The 18,381-nt window shown below is 40.1% G+C and overlaps 2 protein-coding genes across 7 annotated transcripts in view; both read right to left on the bottom strand.

Annotated features, from left to right (window-relative positions):
- ttc3 (tetratricopeptide repeat domain 3) overlaps window positions 1–13,283 on the bottom strand; it is a 38,153-nt gene extending 24,870 nt beyond the window's left edge. The window contains exons 1-18 of one of the 6 annotated variants that reach the window (XM_088012227.1): window positions 13,133–13,283; window positions 10,939–11,006; window positions 10,832–10,865; window positions 9,056–9,245; window positions 8,898–8,979; window positions 8,621–8,674; window positions 8,319–8,454; window positions 8,076–8,161; window positions 7,259–7,353; window positions 5,899–5,961; window positions 4,364–4,418; window positions 4,032–4,188; window positions 3,820–3,844; window positions 3,659–3,743; window positions 1,930–1,960; window positions 1,207–1,255; window positions 443–506; window positions 212–364 (exon numbers count right to left, since the gene is read on the bottom strand). In XM_088012227.1, the coding sequence (XP_087868353.1) occupies window positions 212–364; window positions 443–506; window positions 1,207–1,255; window positions 1,930–1,960; window positions 3,659–3,743; window positions 3,820–3,844; window positions 4,032–4,188; window positions 4,364–4,418; window positions 5,899–5,961; window positions 7,259–7,353; window positions 8,076–8,161; window positions 8,319–8,454; window positions 8,621–8,674; window positions 8,898–8,979; window positions 9,056–9,245; window positions 10,832–10,865; window positions 10,939–10,995 (1,416 nt within the window). In that variant the 5' untranslated portion in view covers window positions 10,996–11,006; window positions 13,133–13,283. Of the gene's footprint in view, window positions 1–211; window positions 365–442; window positions 507–1,206; window positions 1,256–1,929; window positions 1,961–3,658; window positions 3,744–3,819; window positions 3,845–4,031; window positions 4,189–4,363; window positions 4,419–5,898; window positions 5,962–7,258; window positions 7,354–8,075; window positions 8,162–8,318; window positions 8,455–8,620; window positions 8,675–8,897; window positions 8,980–9,055; window positions 9,246–10,831; window positions 10,866–10,938; window positions 11,007–12,589; window positions 12,621–13,132 lie in introns of those variants that run through there. The other 5 variants (XM_088012229.1, XM_088012226.1, XM_014968803.2 and 2 more) reach the window with 5 other exon arrangements.
- An 892-nt stretch (window positions 13,284–14,175) lies between these two features.
- Window positions 14,176–18,201, bottom strand: LOC106904466 (uncharacterized). Its single transcript, XM_014968812.2, has 3 exons — window positions 17,801–18,201; window positions 17,019–17,303; window positions 14,176–14,841 (listed from the first exon to the last, which is right to left on the bottom strand). Exons 1-3 carry the CDS (start codon window positions 18,110–18,112, stop codon window positions 14,254–14,256), a joined length of 1,185 nt encoding a protein of 394 aa, XP_014824298.2. The 5' UTR covers window positions 18,113–18,201; the 3' UTR covers window positions 14,176–14,253.
- Between the last annotated feature and the right edge of the window lie 180 nt (window positions 18,202–18,381).

Genomic DNA, 18,381 nt, shown 5'->3' with positions numbered 1-18,381 from the left:
GGACTTTGGAGAAACTGACTGCAATGAGGAGGTGATTCATCTGTTGGATTCAAGTGTGTTGGACCAGGGAGACGTCTAAGAGTTGCACGGCCCTCCAGGACCAGGATTGCCCACCCCTGGAATAGTTGGTGCAACACCTACTTCCCTTACAGATAAACTAAGCGTTACCAGACATTCAGTAGTTTGTCCCAGACGTTCAATAGTTTCTTACCTTGGGCGTGGCGGCCTCCAGCAGCCCCAGTGCCTGGCTGAAGGCCTGCTCTGCGTTGCGGCTGCGCAGGTCCGACAGCGCGCTGTGAGCCTCGTGCACCAGAAACCGCAGCTCCTTACATAAATCTGCTTTGCTGTCGGCCATCTTCTGGTTCTGATGGACCCAAACGAAGCGGGTCAGAGACAGAGAAACCCGGGATGATTAAAGGAGCTGACAGAAGGAAAGACTCACCGCTTCCTGCGTCTCGCTTTGGCTCTTTGACTTGTTCCTAGAACCACTGAGGTCGTCGCGCTCACTGCAGACAGAGCAGAGTTTCCAAAGACCATCAGCACCACAGGGTACTGCAGGGTACTACAGGTGCTGCAGGGTACTACAGGTGCTGCAGGGTTCTACAGGGTACTACAGGGTACTACAGGGTATCACAGGGTACTGCAGGGTACTACAGGGTTCTACAGGGTACTGCAGGGTACTACAGGGTTCTACAGGGTACTGCAGGGTATCACAGGACACTACAGGGTACCATATGGTACTACAGGGTACCATATGGTACTACAGGGTACCATATGGTACTACAGGGTACCATATGGTACTACAGGGTACCATATGGTACTACAGGGTACCATATGGTACTACAGGGTACCATATGGTACCCTGTAGTACCATATGGTTCAGGGTACTACAAAGCTACTCTATATAATACGCCACCGCTATGCTTTGCAGAATGAGCTTTCTAGAGATGGAGGAAGTAGGGTTGGGGTCTGTTTCTGATTTTCTAGGCTCCATAGGAAACTTGTCAGTCAGCCCTAGATGTAACCCTAACCCCCAAATATAACCCTGTGCTAAAATTACATATGGTCTAGTCAAAGAAAGAAGCCGGTTTTGTTCTCTGACATCGTTCTGTGTGTACAGGGAAGGAACCATCTTTACAAAGATTTTCACTGAACAGGAGAAAGACTGATGAGCAAATCAAACGGACGGCACGTGACCTCACTGACCTTCTGGACGTTTTGGGGTCTTTGAGTCGTCCCTCCGGGTCGGACGGCACTTCAGAGATCCAAGAGATTAAAACACAGACGGTCATTAAAACTCTCAGCAAAACATACGACATGTAAAACACATCCATGTTCCCTCGGGTTCGTTTGGTCAACCAGGACGAGAACACTGCCGACCAATCACAGAGCTGCTTCCTGAGAACGTTCCTTCCCGTTTATTTTCGAGTTCTTAGGAAAACGGCTGTCAAGGCAACGGTTCTAAAAGTAAGGCCGGTTTGAATTCATTTTGATTCAGAAAAATTTCTAATTTTACACACAAGAATTAAAATCAGAGTTCAGACATTCAGTCGTTTGGATGATCAAAGTATTTTTGGCCCAAATCAAGGACGGACCGCCGACAGTCGCCGACGGCCTCTGGTGAGGAGGGAGCCGGGTGTTTGGAACCATGCATTCAGCATCAGGATGAGCTTTCTGCATTAAAATGATTATTTGGGCTGATGTGATGTTCTGAAAAGCAGAATTTTGGGTTTCCATCAGAGTTCAGATAATCGATTAGTATTTTCCTCTGATTGATTAAATTCCCCAGCTGGAGCCCAAAAGAGGAAATATCAAACTTTCTGTTCTTGGGTTTAAAATTAAACAGGTGGGTCTTTAGTATTAAAGTGAATATTTAATAACATGGAATAAATTCAACACCAAATTATTTAAACTGGAAAACAAACTAACCTGTCTTTTTGTCCGTTTTCGTCTCGATGACCTAAAAACACAAATTAATGATCAACATGAATTACAGCCAGATAAAATAAAACAAACACTCAGCAGTCCTGACTAAAACAGAGAACAGCTGATGTGAAAACAAAGACTCAAAACAACCTCCGCTTGTTTCACATTTTAAAATTGTTGAAGAAGATTTTTAGTATATTTTTGGGGAAAATCTCTGGCTCAATCTAAAGGATCCCAGGTTCTCCTGGCGGGCCGCGTGTAGCCACACAGAAAACAATGAGTGACGTCACAGAGTTAGAGTAATCCAACAGAAGACAACGTATGAAATTACAACAGAAACTGCAGAACAACAGAGACATACATTCATTTACCTGATGGAAAAGAAGAAGGAAAGAAAGAAGAGCAAAGTCGTCTTTGGAGAATTGCAAGAGCAAATCTGGTTTGTTCCTCACGTGCACAAAGTTTTATAGTAAAGGCGTATTCTTGTCTTTTAATTTATTCAAATAAGGCGTACCTTTGCTCATCCAACCAGGAGCTGTCTCTGACCCTCTCTAAAGTCAGAAACTCCCTGCAATTTGTTTCCAAGATCAAAGCCATTTGTCCCCTTTGTCTAAACAAAGTGGAAGCAGAGCTTCTCCTCCACTGGCCTGAACTCCTGCTGTTTTACGGCTTTTCACAGATCAGTGTGAAGCTGGAACTTCTCCTGATTGTTTCCCAGACATACAAAAGGCACTTTCAAAAAGATCTTAGCAAATAATCTGAGTAACTGCAGGTAACATACAGGTCAATAGGGCAGAATAAGTTATTAATCTGAAATCTATCATTAGGCTATTTCAATCAAGACATGTTAAGTTTTAAAACTAGCATATTCTAAATTTATTTTCTTAAAATCTAGCTTCAATATTCATGAAGTCTTTAACCCAAAAGAAAAGTTCGATAATCAGCATCTGCCAGCTGAATGCTTGAGGTCGGCCGACTTCCTGCGTTCAGACAGGAAGTCAGCGACTGCTGCAAACTTTGAATCGAGCCTTTGAACATCAGTGGCGGCGCTAAACTCCTGGACAGTAAAGACGGATTTCTATCGAAAACTCAATCATTTTAGGGTGAAAGTCGTCCTCCTGATTTTTCACGCTGCTCAGAATGAAACCAAAACCTCATGGAGACGAACACAGATCACAGACCCAAAACGATTAACTGGCTTAATCCTTTATTGAAATAATCAAACGAATTTAGTAATCCATTAATTATGAAACTAACTGATTACAAACTGAAAGATGGTGGGAAAAAACTGTTAAAACAAATGGAAGAAAAATATTGCCATGTTGTTGCATTTTAAATGCTTATTTTCTTATTAAAAAATGAATTTAATTATTTAGTTATTTGAATCTTAATGTATCTCTAATTCTGTATAAAGATTCACCATTTTTAATTCAATAAATTGATAACTAAAATAATCAGCTTTCCACTTTGAATAGGTTCAGAAAATCTCTTTTCTGTGTTTCACAGCATCCATTTTTTAACTCGTTTCTCAATTTTTATTCAAAGATGCTGGAAGGAAAACCTGCTGCTTACTTCAATTATCAGGCAATAAAAATATAGAGATAAAAAAACAGAAAAAACAGGAACTGATTAAGAGAAAATGAGAAATATTTAAAAACTGAAGGAAAACTGAGTTTACAGCTGAAACACAAAATGAACCTGAGGCTGTAAAAGCAAAACAAATGTGACTCACCTTCGCAGCTGAGCTCCTGGTCGGGTTGTTTTTACCGCCTGTTTTTGTCGGCTGAGGGATTTTCTTCATCAGCCCAACCTTAAAGCTGCGGCGCGTTAAAAACAAGCCCAGTTAACGACTGATTATTATCACTGTGTCAGTAAAAAGGCAAACAGACGAACCTTTGAGGCCTCTGCAGCAGCTCAGCTGGAGGGAAGACAGAGCAGCGTGAGTTTCACTTTCACAAACAGGAAGCAATAGCGGGCAGGAGCTGACTCACTTCCTGCTGCCATTCACCAATCAAACAATAAAACACAAATAAAGGCTGGAATAAAAAGCCACTTCTGGTTTGGGCCCATAACTCCCAGCTGATGGAAACGAGTTGGATCAGTACCAGGCAGCGGCTCCGGCCTGAACTTCAAGAACTGCTGGTCCAGATCTCTGAGTCCCTCCGGGTTTTCTCTGCACAGCCACCGGGCGGTGCTGTTGGCCTCCAACGCTAGGTCCATGGCCCCGAGGAAGAACAGAGCCTCACAGTACCGGTAATGGCCCTGTAGGGGGAGGCAGCAAAGTCAAGCAAAATGTCACACACACACAAAAAAAAAATCAGGAATTCAACCGATAAAACATCGCCAAAAAACATCCAAAACATATTAAAGCATATTTAAATAATATGAATTATTAATTAGGAAACCCTAGGGAGCTATGAGAGCAGCCGGACCGTACCTTTGCCCAGAGCGGGTCGATGAGAACGGCACGTTTTCCATCTCCTGCTGCTTTTCTGAAACAGGAAAAACAATATTAAACAAAAAATATACACATTTCTGTCTATTTATACGAAGTTTAACTTTTAAACTTAAGATAAAGGTTAGAGAGTTTTTATTACATGAAGACAGGCCTGTCATGATAACAAATTTTGCTGAGCGATTAATTGTCTAAAAAATTATTGCTATAAACGATAATATTGTTTCAAGACCTTTTGACACTGATTTAATGGAAATAATGTAATAATGGACCTATTTCCTGCCATAGATACACTTTATTTTTAAAAGAACACTTAACATTGGAACTGATAAACTAAACTAAACAACCAAAAACAAAAATAAAATGGATTCTCAGTCTCCATTAACAAAAAACGTACTTGAATAAAAACTAAACAACATAAAGCCAAAGTGGAAATAAATACTGCATTCAACCAAAAGAGTGCAGATATGAAGTCTGTATCCTGTATTGGCCTTCAGTAATCACCAGATTTAATGGGCACACCCGACTACCTAATGCAATAGTTCACCCTACACGAGTTTTTGTGTATTTTCTATTTTCTCCTTACGACAATCTTAGATCGTTGGCCGATCTAAGATTGTCGCTGGTGATTTCGTAACCGATCATCCTGCAGTGTGATGTAGATCGTCGTGGCCGCTCTGATCTAAATCAGGGTTTTTCCCCGACTGGGAGTTTAACGCTGAATGTGACAGGTAGCCAATCAGAAAGCCGGATTCTCCTCCTGCTTTCTGAGGGGAAATTATGGAGGGGAATCCCAAACAGCTGACACGGCGAGACACGATGTCCAGCGGACATTGGAGATGATATGTGGAAACAACATTAATGTTCAACATTTCGTGCAAAGAATATAGAAATGACAAGGAGAGGAGTTGGAGCCAAATTGCTACCGCAGTTGATGAACCCGGTAAGTTTTCAGCTGTTCTTCGTTAACGTGACATAAATAGGTTATAATGATTTTCATTCAGTCAGGACTTTACGCTGATTCTAGCCACTTGCATCACAGGTAGATTCTAGTAAAGCATTGATTAATGGCTGGTATTAAAATTACTTAACTGGACTTGTAGCCATTATTTTGTGTCCATTGTTGGACACCACACGGCTGAACCCGATCGAACCGATATACTTAGGATTTCTGTCGGCCAATGTGTCTCAGGTTTAGAAAATGAGCCGACAACTCGTGTCGTGTCCGCTGGACATTACACTAAGGAAATGAGGAAGGGAGGGTCAGTGGAGAGCACTGGAGTTGAGTTTTTATCATTAGGTGTCAGCAGCAGCAAGAAAAAAAAAAGCAGGAAGAGACGATAAAGCAGATAATTAAAATGAGGTTGATAGGTTTAATTTAATGTGCGATTAATTGATTTATCGTTTATCGCGACAGGCCTACATGCAGATCATGTAAAATAATGACCAGATGAAACAAAGAAAATTATAATTTGTAAAAATCTTAAGTTTTTGCAGCGATGGTTGATTTTACTCACAGATATTCCTTCTGCTTGATGTAGCACAGCGCTCTGTTCCCGTACAGGATGTGATTATCAGGACTAAAACAAGGAGCACAAAATTATCACATTCAGGACACAAAATACAATTAAAACTGTTTTTATGACCAGTAGAAATGCTTGCAGCATTTTTATATTTTCTGGTTTAAAACTGAAATCATAAAATTATTTAAAAATTGATTCAGCACATAAAAACTTCTCAAAACAAAAAACACGGATACTAATGAAACTTTCACTTTTGTTCTTTTAGTTTATTAAGAGATTTTATTGGAACTAGGGCTGTTGTAAACAAATATTTTAGTAATCAAGTAATCCATTTATTATTCTTATGATTAATTGAGCAATCAGATAAAACAATTATAAAATAAAATATTGGTAAATCTTCCATAACAGCAGCGTTAACTATTGGATATCATATCAGTCCATTTCTCACCTTTGAGCTTCCCTAACAGAAACCAACCTGTAACAATAACAGCTCACTTTCTAAGTTAACCTGAAGAAAAGTTACACAAAGATCTGAAATTATATGTAATAATAAAGAGGCTCACAGATACTCTGATAAAAATGATCCAGTTTTTAGTTTCTGTTCATCTTCAGACAGTTTCACAGATGAACTCTCACCTCGGCCCAAACCTGCCAAGCTTTGGGTTTGACAAAACGGGAAATGTCTCCTGGATTGGGGGGTTTGGGGTTGGAGGGCAGGCGGAGTAAGACCGGGGGGGCAATTCGGGATATTTACGGCTCCTCCGTCCGTCACTCAGAACCTCATCTACCAGCCATGTGACATTTATTGTCGGTTCGTCCTAAAGCTGCTCTTCCACTGTCAGCATCAGCCGCCCGCCGTGTTCAGCCTCTGCCTGTAGAAATCCTCCTCAGCTTCTTCCCGCCGTTCGCTTCCAGCTCCGGAGCAGAAAGGCTGCCGGACTCCCGGATCGCTCCGGTCATCTTAAGGATGATTATTGGTTCCCCGAAAACGATGAAAACCCGGAATTATCACTAATCAATAAAATCCCCGCGGGCCGAACTTGAAGATTGGACATTATGCCGCTAACACTTAGCTTTCGTCACAACTCAGAGGCGGAAGTCAGAGCGACGCGCAACGCAAATAATGTTCCAGCCGGAACACGGCGCGCTAAATGATAAAACTTACATTAACGAAGCTTCGAGGCAGGAAAACTTTCCTGGAGGAATTTTAATAATCGAATCGGTTATTAACTTGGCGCCTCACACTCTGAGAAGATGAAGCCGAATGTTAGTCGAATCATTCGAGGAATCGTTTCAGCCCTAACTGGAGGTATTGAGAGGAAACATTGTTTCATCGTTGACACCAGAAACTCACTAGCATTTGATGGCGTTGGTGTAAAACTTCAGAGCTTCTGCGTACTGCTGGGCCTGAAACTTCTCGTTCCCAAGAATCTTCATCTCTTCACTTTCCTGAAAAAACAAAAAAAATCACAGTACAGAAAAATTCTGGGGCAGAAAGAAAAGAAATAAAATCAGTTATTTTTAATTATTCCTTCATTTTCTCTAGAAAATGTTTGTATTATACGGCAGCTCTTCGTTTCTACAGCGACAAACTTAAAACGTTTATTACAAACATATTTATTTTTCAAACTGCACCAAACAAGATTTCAGTCTAAAGACAGAAATGGATCAGCTGACGTTTTGATCAAAGTATTGATCATCAATAACTGAAAACATCTGTTAGCGAGCTGCATTCACTCACTCCCATTTATTGACTACATTTTTAAAGTATTGGTAGGTTGATATAATGTTTTGTTTTTATGTCATTAAAAACAAAAAACTGAAGAAAATGCATTAAAATGTCCAACACTGCAAAAAAAATCTTACCAAGTTGATTCAGTTCACTTGAAATAAACTTTAAACAATTTTCCAGTCCAATATCAGAGCTTGATATGCCTTAGTATTGATGAAACAGTTTCAGTAGGAGTGCATTTCACTTAAAACATGCAAAAGTCTCATTAAGGGAAATAATCTGTTAAATGAATATTAGATTTATTGACTAAAAACTAAATATTTTGCTGAATAGTTACTTATAAGTTAGTTTTGTTTTATGTAGATATTTTCTCCATAGATCAGACCAATCTACTTGTTAGAATTGAGTGTTTTTACAGTGTAGAGGATTTGATTGTTACCATTGTAGACGATGCATCGGGCGGTGCCTTCAGGGACCTCATCGTACCGTCCAGGTTGTTGCTCATCTCCCGGATAAACTTGGCATCTAAACAAAAACAAACGATTCACATTTTAGAAATTATTTGTTTTTAATCAAACGGAAAACCTTGCACTCTAAAAACTAAAACTTTATCTTCCCAAGCCCTTAGGCTCACACTCTGAGATAATAAAGGTTTAATTTTTAATCTAACTTGGCGCCTCACACTCTGAGAAGATGAAGCCGAATGTTGCGTAGCAGTTGGGGAATCCTCCCAGGCAGAGCAGCTGTTCCCGTCTGAACCGATCGCCCAGCGTCTCCAGCCAGCGCACCGCTTCCTCCAGGATCTCTGGAGAGCAGTGCTGCAGCGGAAAGTCCCGATGTTACTGAACGCACCAGTACTGGCGAACTAACATAATACATGATCAGCACAAGTTTTTTATCTCCTCACAGCCAGACTTAAATTAAGTTGTTTTATGAATGGAAAATGTCAGACAACGAGATGTGAGCCAACCAGGTGCAGCTTACCTGATGCAACATGTTGCAAAAAATGAAAATGTGTCTGGAGGAATCCTTGTCCAACTGCAGGAGAAACAGAAAACATTCAGAACTAAACATCAAGAAGAGAGACGCATCATGTTTGGAACAAAACAGCCACAGAACGAATAAACCCGGATAATTAAGCAAAAATATCTGAACATCTGATATGTCATCAAGTCAATAACTATGAGCAGCTAGCTGGGTTAGCGCTAATCAGCCAGCTGGCTGCTTAGCGCTAACCCAGCTAGCTAGAGGTGGGACTTACACTTGCCACTTCCAGGTGCAGCAGGATCGTTTCAACCACCTGAATCCTGCGGAGGTTCTCCACATCCAGCATTTCACTTTTCCTGCAAACAGAATAAAATCTCAGTGCTTTGCAATGATTCCCGTCTGATCTGTAGCAGCGGGCCGAGCTGCGCTCACTCTTCGTTGATTAAGCCAACTTCTGCCGCCCAAGTGAAGGTTTTTGAGATCTCGGGCTGCAGCAGCGTGGGAAACCAGAAGACGCAAATTCTCATCCGCTGAGCGCCTTCCTTCTTGGTTTGTAAGGGGATGGAGCCCCACTGGCTGAACACTCTCTCTGGAAGAGCAGCAAGCAAAACGTTGCTTTTACCTGGACATATTCAGTGTGAGATTAGCAACATAGATACGCCGAGGAGACGCGGCTCCACATCACAGTGCCACCAGGTGACCTTTGACCCCATCCAGTCACTCAACAGATGCTGAGAACAGATCAATGAGTGGATGTGCCAAAACTTTCTGAACAGAAACTGAAGTTTTTAAAGAGCAACCATCTACAGTTATAGATCTAGAGCCGTATACCTAGAATTATGAATCTACAGTTATAGATCTAGAGCCGTATACCTAGAATTATGAATCTACAGTTATAGATCTAGAGCCGTATACCTAGAATTATGAATCTACAGTTATAGATCTAGAGCCGTATACCTAGAATTATGAATCTACAGTTATAGATCTAGAGCCGTATACCTAGAATTATGAATCTACAGTTATAGATCTAGAGCCGTATACCTAGAATTATGAATCTACAGTTATAGATCTAGAGCCGTATACCTAGAATTATGAATCTACAGTTATAGATCTAGAGCCGTATACCTAGAATTATGAATCTACAGTTATAGATCTAGAGCCGTATACCTAGAATTATGAATCTACAGTTATAGATCTAGAGCCGTATACCTAGAATTATGAATCTACAGTTATAGATCTAGAGCCGTATACCTAGAATTATGAATCTACAGTTATAGATCTAGAGCCGTATACCTAGAATTATGAATCTACAGTTATAGATCTAGAGCCGTATACCTAGAATTATGAATCTACAGTTATAGATCTAGAGCCGTATACCTAGAATTATGAATCTACAGTTATAGATCTAGAGCCGTATACCTAGAATTATGAATCTACAGTTATAGATCTAGAGCCGTATACCTAGAATTATGAATCTACAGTTATAGATCTAGAGCCGTATACCTAGAATTATGAATCTACAGTTATAGATCTAGAGCCGTATACCTAGAATTATGAATCTAGAGTTAGCACAGCTTGGTTTCTTCCAGCTGCCAACAGTCACCCCATTGTAGCCAATTCAGCAACTTTCTTGATGTATTGAGCAACATTTCAGACTAAAAACTGGCATTGGCCAAAATCGGAATCGATAAGTTAGGTTTTTTTAAAAGATCGGTAGTCGACGATCAACCAGAAAACTGCAATCGGTGCAGCTCTAATTCATGGCACCGGAAACAACGTTTATTCTTCAAGAATATTCTCATCTGAAACTAATCACTAGACTGACCACATTATTGGCAATAAGTTACATTTATTCATATTTACTCGTAGCCTCGTGGAACAAAAAGTGGAGAAAATAAAAACATTCCAATCAAACTGCCATTTTTCTAAAATAACTGAAATTTATCAAAACTCTTATGGTGATAATTTTTCACAATACAGTAAATGCCCAACTCTGTTCCATCTTATTTTTTGTTCATGTTTTTATCATTCAAGGCTTTTTGAACTTTAAACAAATTAAACTTGAGACGCTACAGAAATGAAAACATTCCTCACAAGTCACAATTTAAAAGAAAAAGCAGAAAAAAATGGTGGAAAACTTTCATAATATTTAATTTTAAGTCAATCCTAATAAACACATTTCCTATAAAAGTTTTAAATCTTTCTTACCTGAAGGGTTTATTTTAAGGGATCCGTGAGATTTCTACGACGCCAAAAGAAAAACTGGTTTAGATGAAGAACAAAACAAACATGGAAAATGTTTGTTGGATTTTTACCAGAAACTTCTTGTTGCGGTGGAAACCCCAATCACCATCCGAGTCTGAATCCGACATTTTGCTCAAGTCTGTCCAAACAAAGTTTACAGCATTACAGGTTTTACTTCCTACTCTAAAATGTTATTTTACAATAATGCACAAACTCTTTGACTAGCATTTTGACATTCTAGTTTCAGACTTTCATTTGATGCAATGAGTTGCTCATTAACATTAAATACTGGCAGGAAAATTTAAAGTCATGAGGAAAGCAAATAAATATAAATCATTCAGGGGGAAAATAACAGCAAATCTACATTATTATTTAATGTTTCCAATCATTACAATATTCAGATTTATCAGGGAAATCCTGCTGGAAAGCTAAACTTTATTTCAGGTTCGGTCTCTAATTATTGTTCAGTGTGAATCCAAAAGTAGTGGGTGCAAATTTAAATAACCTGAACACATTTTTATTTTGTTTTCTAGATAAAAACCTGGCATTTTGACGGTGGGGCAGACTTCCTAACATTGACTGTATTTATGTGAACTGGACGTTTTCCTGTCCTGTGGTGGCGGAACGGCCAGGTTGGCATGAAGATAAAACATAGAAAATTACTGATAGATGTGCAGAGCAACATTAGCTAAAACATTTAATGAAATAGAAACTGGAAGTGGAGTCGGCCTGAAATAAGAGGCGGGCTGCTGCCAGGAAATATTTCCTCCTCTGGTTTAAATAAATCCTCCGATAAAAGTAAAAACGCTCCGCAGGGCCGACGACTCGTTTTATATCACTGGAAATTTTTCATTAAAATCTGACTTTAAAATGTCAGAGAATATCTTAGTTACAACATAAACTTTACGTCTTTAACCATGGAATATTGACATTTTATCCAGTTTTATAACTTTATGACAGAACATTAGAAAAGCACCAACATGAATATTTGGGCCGATGTTGATAGTTGATATAAATATTGTCCATATTAAAGATAAGAGATATTTATCAGTATCCAAACATCAGGACTGCAAAAAATGATTATATTAGTCATCAATTATTCTAATTGAACCCTGATTTTAAAAATAACCCTTTTACACAATACTACAAATCCAAAAAGATGCAAGTATTTTATTTAAATTTTCAAATAAACATTTTATTGCCTACAATGCAACATAACTTGATCATTTATAGCAACAAAATATATATATTTCTAACATGTGGAAAGCTCAGACCTTTCTGCTAATCTGTTCATTATTATTACTTTGATTTATGCCAGGGATATTTGACTGTCCAGCTGAAATCTTGACTCATTTCAATCAATGATGCACAACACAGCGGTATTACCGCCGGTATCCATAAGGAAAACCGGTCAATATTTATCATTTATTCCCGTCGTATTGCCCTTTATCAGTGTTTCTGCGCAGCTCTGCGGGTGTTTAAAGCAGCGCTGCGGTCATTTCTCCACTGTATTATGAAGGTAGAGATGATATCGGTTATATTAGGACAACAGCATATTGTGGATATTTACAAATGTTCACATTGGACAATCACTAATTTTAAGAGAAACAAACTGAGTAAATACCCTTTAGGCTTCCGCACTATTTTGCCCCGGGGTTATAAGATTGTAAACCAATATCTGCCCCTCCCTTGGAAAGCAAACCACCAAACACAGGAACAAACCTGATACACCTGGCATTGAGTCGGTGTGCTTTCTGCGCCAGTTTCCTTCGTTTTCCTAATAAAATGCGGCTGCGCCAGATTTAAGGAACCACGTGTGGGTGTGGCGGGGACCAAACCTGTCTTCGGTTCCCAGACAGCCAAAAATTGCTCAATATGTCCAATACTCACAGAAAAGCTGAGCAATAACCATGCACGACTGACATTAAAAAGCAACAAGAAAACAACCAATACTCAGAGTAACCTAAAGCCTGAAACAACTCACCACCCCATTGATGCAACATTAGCATTTTAGCTCACTTACTGACTTCCTTACAGGGCCGACATCCTAACAAGGACATAATCTAAAGCCTTTCGAAGTTATTAAATGCAATTCCTTTCAAAGTTCAAGGTATTCTAACAGTGTTCTAGATTTTCTCAGCTGTTCGTCGCGTTTCAAACCATTTTCAGCCTTTTGTTTTAGCGCCGTAGATTGTTAGCTAAAACTAGCTTTTCAAAATTTCATCGAAATATTTTAAAGCGATTGAAAACAGAGTCAGACACAACCTGCCTTATGAAAACTGCTGATTGAAGGTTTCACGGTGATATTCTGTCTTCCTCAGATCATAATGTGTTGCATTGTTTGCAGGTGCTTCGTAAAAACAAGCAGCTACACGCATCAAAAGGGTTTTCTTCTTCTCCAGCGTTGTTCTGCAGCCTAAGCGAAGAGCGCCCCCAGCTGGCTTTATTTAAATCGGAACTCTGTAACCTTTACACTTAGTTCCCGAGTCACCGGAGAGAATGTGTGGACATTTCATCACAAATGTTTGATAAACAACAAAATAACAGCTGTGTCCTTTAAACACTAATCAATACAGGATGAATGGAAACAGACCCCCAACTGTAAGTTTTCAAAAATACTTTATTGATCCCAAAGGAATTTTAACAAGTTGCAAAGATCATCCATTACATTACATTTTCTTTTGGGGGAAAATAATTTCAGGAGTAGTTTTACTGCAGAAAACATTTTACTTTTGTTTAAGTAAAATTATCATTAAGTATTACTAGCTCTACTTGAGAAAGTTTTTTGGATTCTCAATCCAGTGCGAATAACTTTACTGAATAAAAAAACTAAATATTTTAACCAAAGTACTTGAGACACAGAGACAAACTTACAGTTTAAGTTTAAGTGAGACCTTGTTTGTGCACAACGTTTTCTGTTTTCGTGTTATTTTCCTTCTGCTAAAGCCTGGTGAGTCATTTATAGATCAAAAAGAAACATTAAAAATGTCACTATTTATTTGTATGTCTGCGTTTCTATGATTGAAAGCCTTGTTCCTGGAATGTACAATACTAATAAACTTTATCCATTGATTGATTGTGTATAATAATTTGTTTCATGAGTTTATAGCAAAAAGTAATCATTTGAAAAGAATTTCTTCTACTTTAATTTTCTATTTTGTTATGTTATTTAAAAGTTGTTTTTGTAATTTTAGTCGTGAAAATACGGCGGAGTGTTAGGGCCACACTAAGAAAAATTAAAAATTAAAAAATGAGGTTACAAGAATAAAGTGTCGTAATATTGTGATAAAATCATAACATTACGAGAATAAGGTTGTAATTTGATGACTTTATTCTCTTGATTGTATAGTTTTATTTTCTTCGTTTGTCCCTGTTCCTCCGTCGTCTTAAGCTTCCATAATTTGCAGCTTGTTGTCGCTGTGAAACGTCGGACTGACGCTGCGCGGCTGCGGGCCGTTTCTCTCGGTCCGGTTCGCTCGCAGCTCAAAGTGCTGCCTCTGCCTCAGCAGGCCTCGCAGGACTTTCTCCGGATACAGGAAGAAGTTCCTGCTGCGCTGCAGGTCCTGCGCCTTCATGATGCGGGTCACCAGGGCCTCCTGGATGGCCGCAGACTCACAGGGCCGATGCCGGACGCCGTGACTGACTTCCCTCTGCGGCTCGATGACCAGCAGACCCAGCTGTCTGAAACACGGCGCTGCTGAAGCGTTTCTGCCCACAAGCTGCCCGCAGCTCCTCTGGTCGCCTTCCGTCGAGTTGGCTTTGGGATCTGCTGGGTGAGCCGTCACATTCCCGATGCTGGAGGTGTTGCTGTTTTCCACGCTGCTGCGTTTTGGCTCCAATGTTCCTCCCGCTTCAGTCTCCAAAATGTTTTTACGTAAATAGGCGTCGTAGCCGCTAACGAGGCGATTTAATCCCGTCTTATAGGACAGACGCAGAGACTCGATGGACCCAGACGGCACAGAGTGAAGGCGAACCTGTTGGAGAATAAATTCAGATTTACTCTGTTCCTGTTTCATCCCCAACAGGTTTGAATCCAAAAACTGGCGGGAAAAGCGGCTTTCTATTATCAATCCTTGCTGAATTATTAATTAACTGGGATAAACATCAAAGTTTCGGTTCAATGTCTGCCAGGCCTGAAGTTGCTCATATGCAAATTATGGCAAAATACGGGAAAATACAACATAATAATACGGCATGATTATCCACTTCAACTAAACAAACAGATCTGCTGTTGGAAAGGGATGTGTAGACTAAAAAAGTAAACCTTAAAAAGTTTGATAAGTTTTTCTTGTTAAAGGAAATTTTCTAAGAAATTGGAAGAAAATGTGGTAATTTCTGAGCAATAAAATCCAGATTCAGGTTACTGTTTCTTTGAAAATGCTTGCCGAATTTAGCCAAGTTTTATGAACTTGAAAAGCAGATTTGTGCAGCAAAATTAGTATTTGTGTAAACATCACATCTTTATTTAAAGACAAATAATTTGTGTTTTTCCCAACATTTTCTACTGTAAGATATTACTTTGTGATCAGTTCTTCCAAACTAAATATAGAAAGTCTTCATCTCCATCAGACGTCTGTACGGATTTTGTTTTAATCTTTAACTGATGTCAGGGGCCACACGCAATCAGCGGAGGGCCACTAACGGCCCGTGGACCACACTTTGGACACTCCTGCATAAAAGAATACATTGAGAAATTACTTTTACTTAAATACTTTAAGTATGTTTAAAAGCGAGGTACTTCCTTGTCCTCAGGTGTTTTTGCCTTTAGAGTACATTTGTCTGTTTATTTTTTTTCACCTGAAGCTTTAAGAAAAACAGTTTTTACAATTTGTTAAAGTTATTATGTCGTGACTCTATGACACAAATGATCTGTGAAAAAAAACAGATCGAGCTCGTCTGACCTCGCTGCAGCAAACAGGAAGGGGCGGGACGGACCACTGTCAGTCTCTTATCTTATTTGGAAATGGGACCATTGCAATCCGGAAGTGAAGGGGGCGCTATTTCCTATATTATCCGCGGTCTCCCGTTTTAAATTTCTTTTGAAATCTGTGCTATATCTTCATCTTTAGGAAGGAGTTTCTCTCTCAGAATGTATTTGAACTTCTCTCTTTTATTTCCTATATATACGACTCTACCAACAAAACAAAAATGTGGATTATTGCTTGTTTAACAACCCTGGCTATTCATCTGTGAACCTAATTAATTTGTTCATTATTGACTTTTGCTCAATTAAATTTCTTATGTATACATTGTATATGGTATTTTTATTGTTGTTGATAATGTTGTTTTTCATGTCTTATTTCTTTTGTTCCTCCTATAATTGATGGAGATATATAGATGTTATTTACAATGTATAAAGGTGTTGTTTATGTCCTAATTAGCTCTACATCCTGAAGAAAAATATGGTATTTTAGAAGATAATTTATCTTTCACGTTGCCAGTAATGGCGAAATTAATAGTAAACAATAAAGATTTTGTGGTATTCTCGTTTAGTGACGTAATTATATTAGTTGTCTTACCACCGCCACGCCACTAGAGGCAGTAGCAGGCTCGAAAAGATGCGACTAAGAAGCAGATTTAGAAGTACACAGAAAGGTGCAGAATTTGTTAAAAGCTGTGAGCTGCGCTGAAGAAAATAAAAAAGAGAAGTTGAAATACATGCTGAGAGGGAAACTCCTTCCTACAGATGAAGCTATATCAGATTTCAAAAGAAAATTAAAAGGAGAGACCACAGATAATATAGGAAATAGCGCCCCCTTCACTTCCGGAGTGCAATGGTCCTTTTTCCAAATAAGGTAAGAGACTGACAGCGGTCCGTCCCCGCCCCTTTCTGTGGTGGACTTGCCTCCCAGTGCTCCCAGTACAAACTGCAGAAATGCACCAGTCAGAAACCACCAATCAGAGTCAGGAGGCGGGGCTTAGTGCTGTCAATCACTCTCATGCTCAACACCAAGCCAGTACATGAGGTTGATTGACAGCGCAAAGCCCCTCCTCCTGGCTCTGATTATTGGTTTTTGGTCCATTTCTTCAGACAGCAGCAGCAGATCGATCTTTTCTCATATCATTTATCTCATGACAAACACGGTGTCAGTTTGAATGAATATGGAAAACCAGATTTTTGTAGAAGTTTGATCCTTCTGGTTCGGCTCACCTGGTGGATCCTCAGGTGCAGGTGAAACGCGGCGCCGGCCAGCCACTGCTGCATGGCCTCTGTGCTCATCCTCTTCTTGGTGGTCATCCTCTCATAGTGGTCGATCAGCTCCAGGTTGAGCCAGCTGTCGTACAGCTCGGTGGCCTCCGCCATCTTCTCCTCGTCATTGGCGATGGCGGGGACAAGGCGCAGGTAGCGGTGGATCATCGATCCGATTCTGGACGAGGTGCTGACGCCGAACACCCTCTGAGCCTCGGATCCCTGCGGCGAAGCTGCAGCACGGACCTGATGGCAGCTTTAAAAGTTTGGCTTCATGGACATTACAGCAGCACAGCAGGGCCGGACTCACCCGGTCGTGGCCCTAGGCTGGAGCCGGTTTGGTGCCCGGTCCGCTGCACAAAAACTCTCCTACTGTTTACTGTAGGTGATCCTGCAGCTGTAATGCTCCAAAGATTCATGGAGTTCATCTGATCAATCAGTTTTATATAAAACACAATGTAAAGCATGAATTCATTAAAAAATTTTATAAAAGTAATCTTTGGAGCCCTGAGCTAACAACCTTGTAAGCCCATTCTAAAATATGTCCCAGGTCACACTAAGAAAATTACAAAATAATATAAAATTATGAGCATAAAGTCACTAAAGAATAGCATTATAATACAATGAATTATGACTTTATTCTCATAATATTAATAACTTTATTTTTGATGTTTATCCATTATTGTTTTGTCCTTAATGCTAAAACAAAGAATTTAAACAGAAAAACAAAATATTTGACGTACATGTTGGGCCACCTGGTCAAACAGCAGGGACAGGGCCAAGGCGACGACCCCTACGCCTCCGTTCGCGACCCTGCAGCCGCTCAGCTGTGCGGTGAGATTCAGGTGGAAGGCCGCCTGCTGCTCGCCGCTCATGCCCCGCTGCAGGAAGCTGTACCGGTGTTGCAGGGCGGCAGCAGAGTCCAGGGATAGGAAGGTGGTGAGCACCGGATCCATTGAGATGTCCGGGACGATGTTGGCGTCTCGGGCCACAGAGAACAGCTGCTGGACGGTGGTGGCAGAAGGGAGGCACGGAGACGGAGCCGTCAGGATCATGGCAGACACTGAGCTCCAGCTCGGAGATATGAGGCTTATCTGTGTTTATTTGACCCAGGCAGGCGAGGTTATCAGCACGAGTCCAGAGATCTGTCAAAGATATCCCAGTCTGCTGAAGAGCGATTCGTTTATTAGACAGCCTGAACGTAGAACCGAGAATTGATTAAAGGTTGAACAGGTCAGGACATTTCTATGGCCCATGCAAAACATGTTCAGCACATTTTGAAATCAATCTTAGATAATGAGATTTCAGGCTTTTGAAATGGCTC

This window comes from Poecilia mexicana, unplaced genomic scaffold (genome assembly GCF_051168715.1).
Source record: "Poecilia mexicana isolate PSO_F unplaced genomic scaffold, ASM5116871v1 scaffold_14, whole genome shotgun sequence".
Classification (NCBI taxonomy): Eukaryota; Metazoa; Chordata; class Actinopteri; order Cyprinodontiformes; family Poeciliidae; genus Poecilia; species Poecilia mexicana.
This window is presented reverse-complemented; position numbering and strand designations above follow the sequence as displayed.

Coding starts and splice junctions, on each gene's coding strand:
- LOC106904466 (XM_014968812.2), bottom strand. CDS start 18,112: ATGATCCTGACGGCTCCGTCTCCGTGCCTCCCTTCTGCCACCACCGTC. Junction 17,304..17,800: donor TTGACCAGGTGGCCCAACAT/GTACGTCAAATA, acceptor AGCTGCCATCAG/GTCCGTGCTGCAGCTTCGCC. Junction 14,842..17,018: donor TGCACCTGAGGATCCACCAG/GTGAGCCGAACC, acceptor ATTCTCCAACAG/GTTCGCCTTCACTCTGTGCC.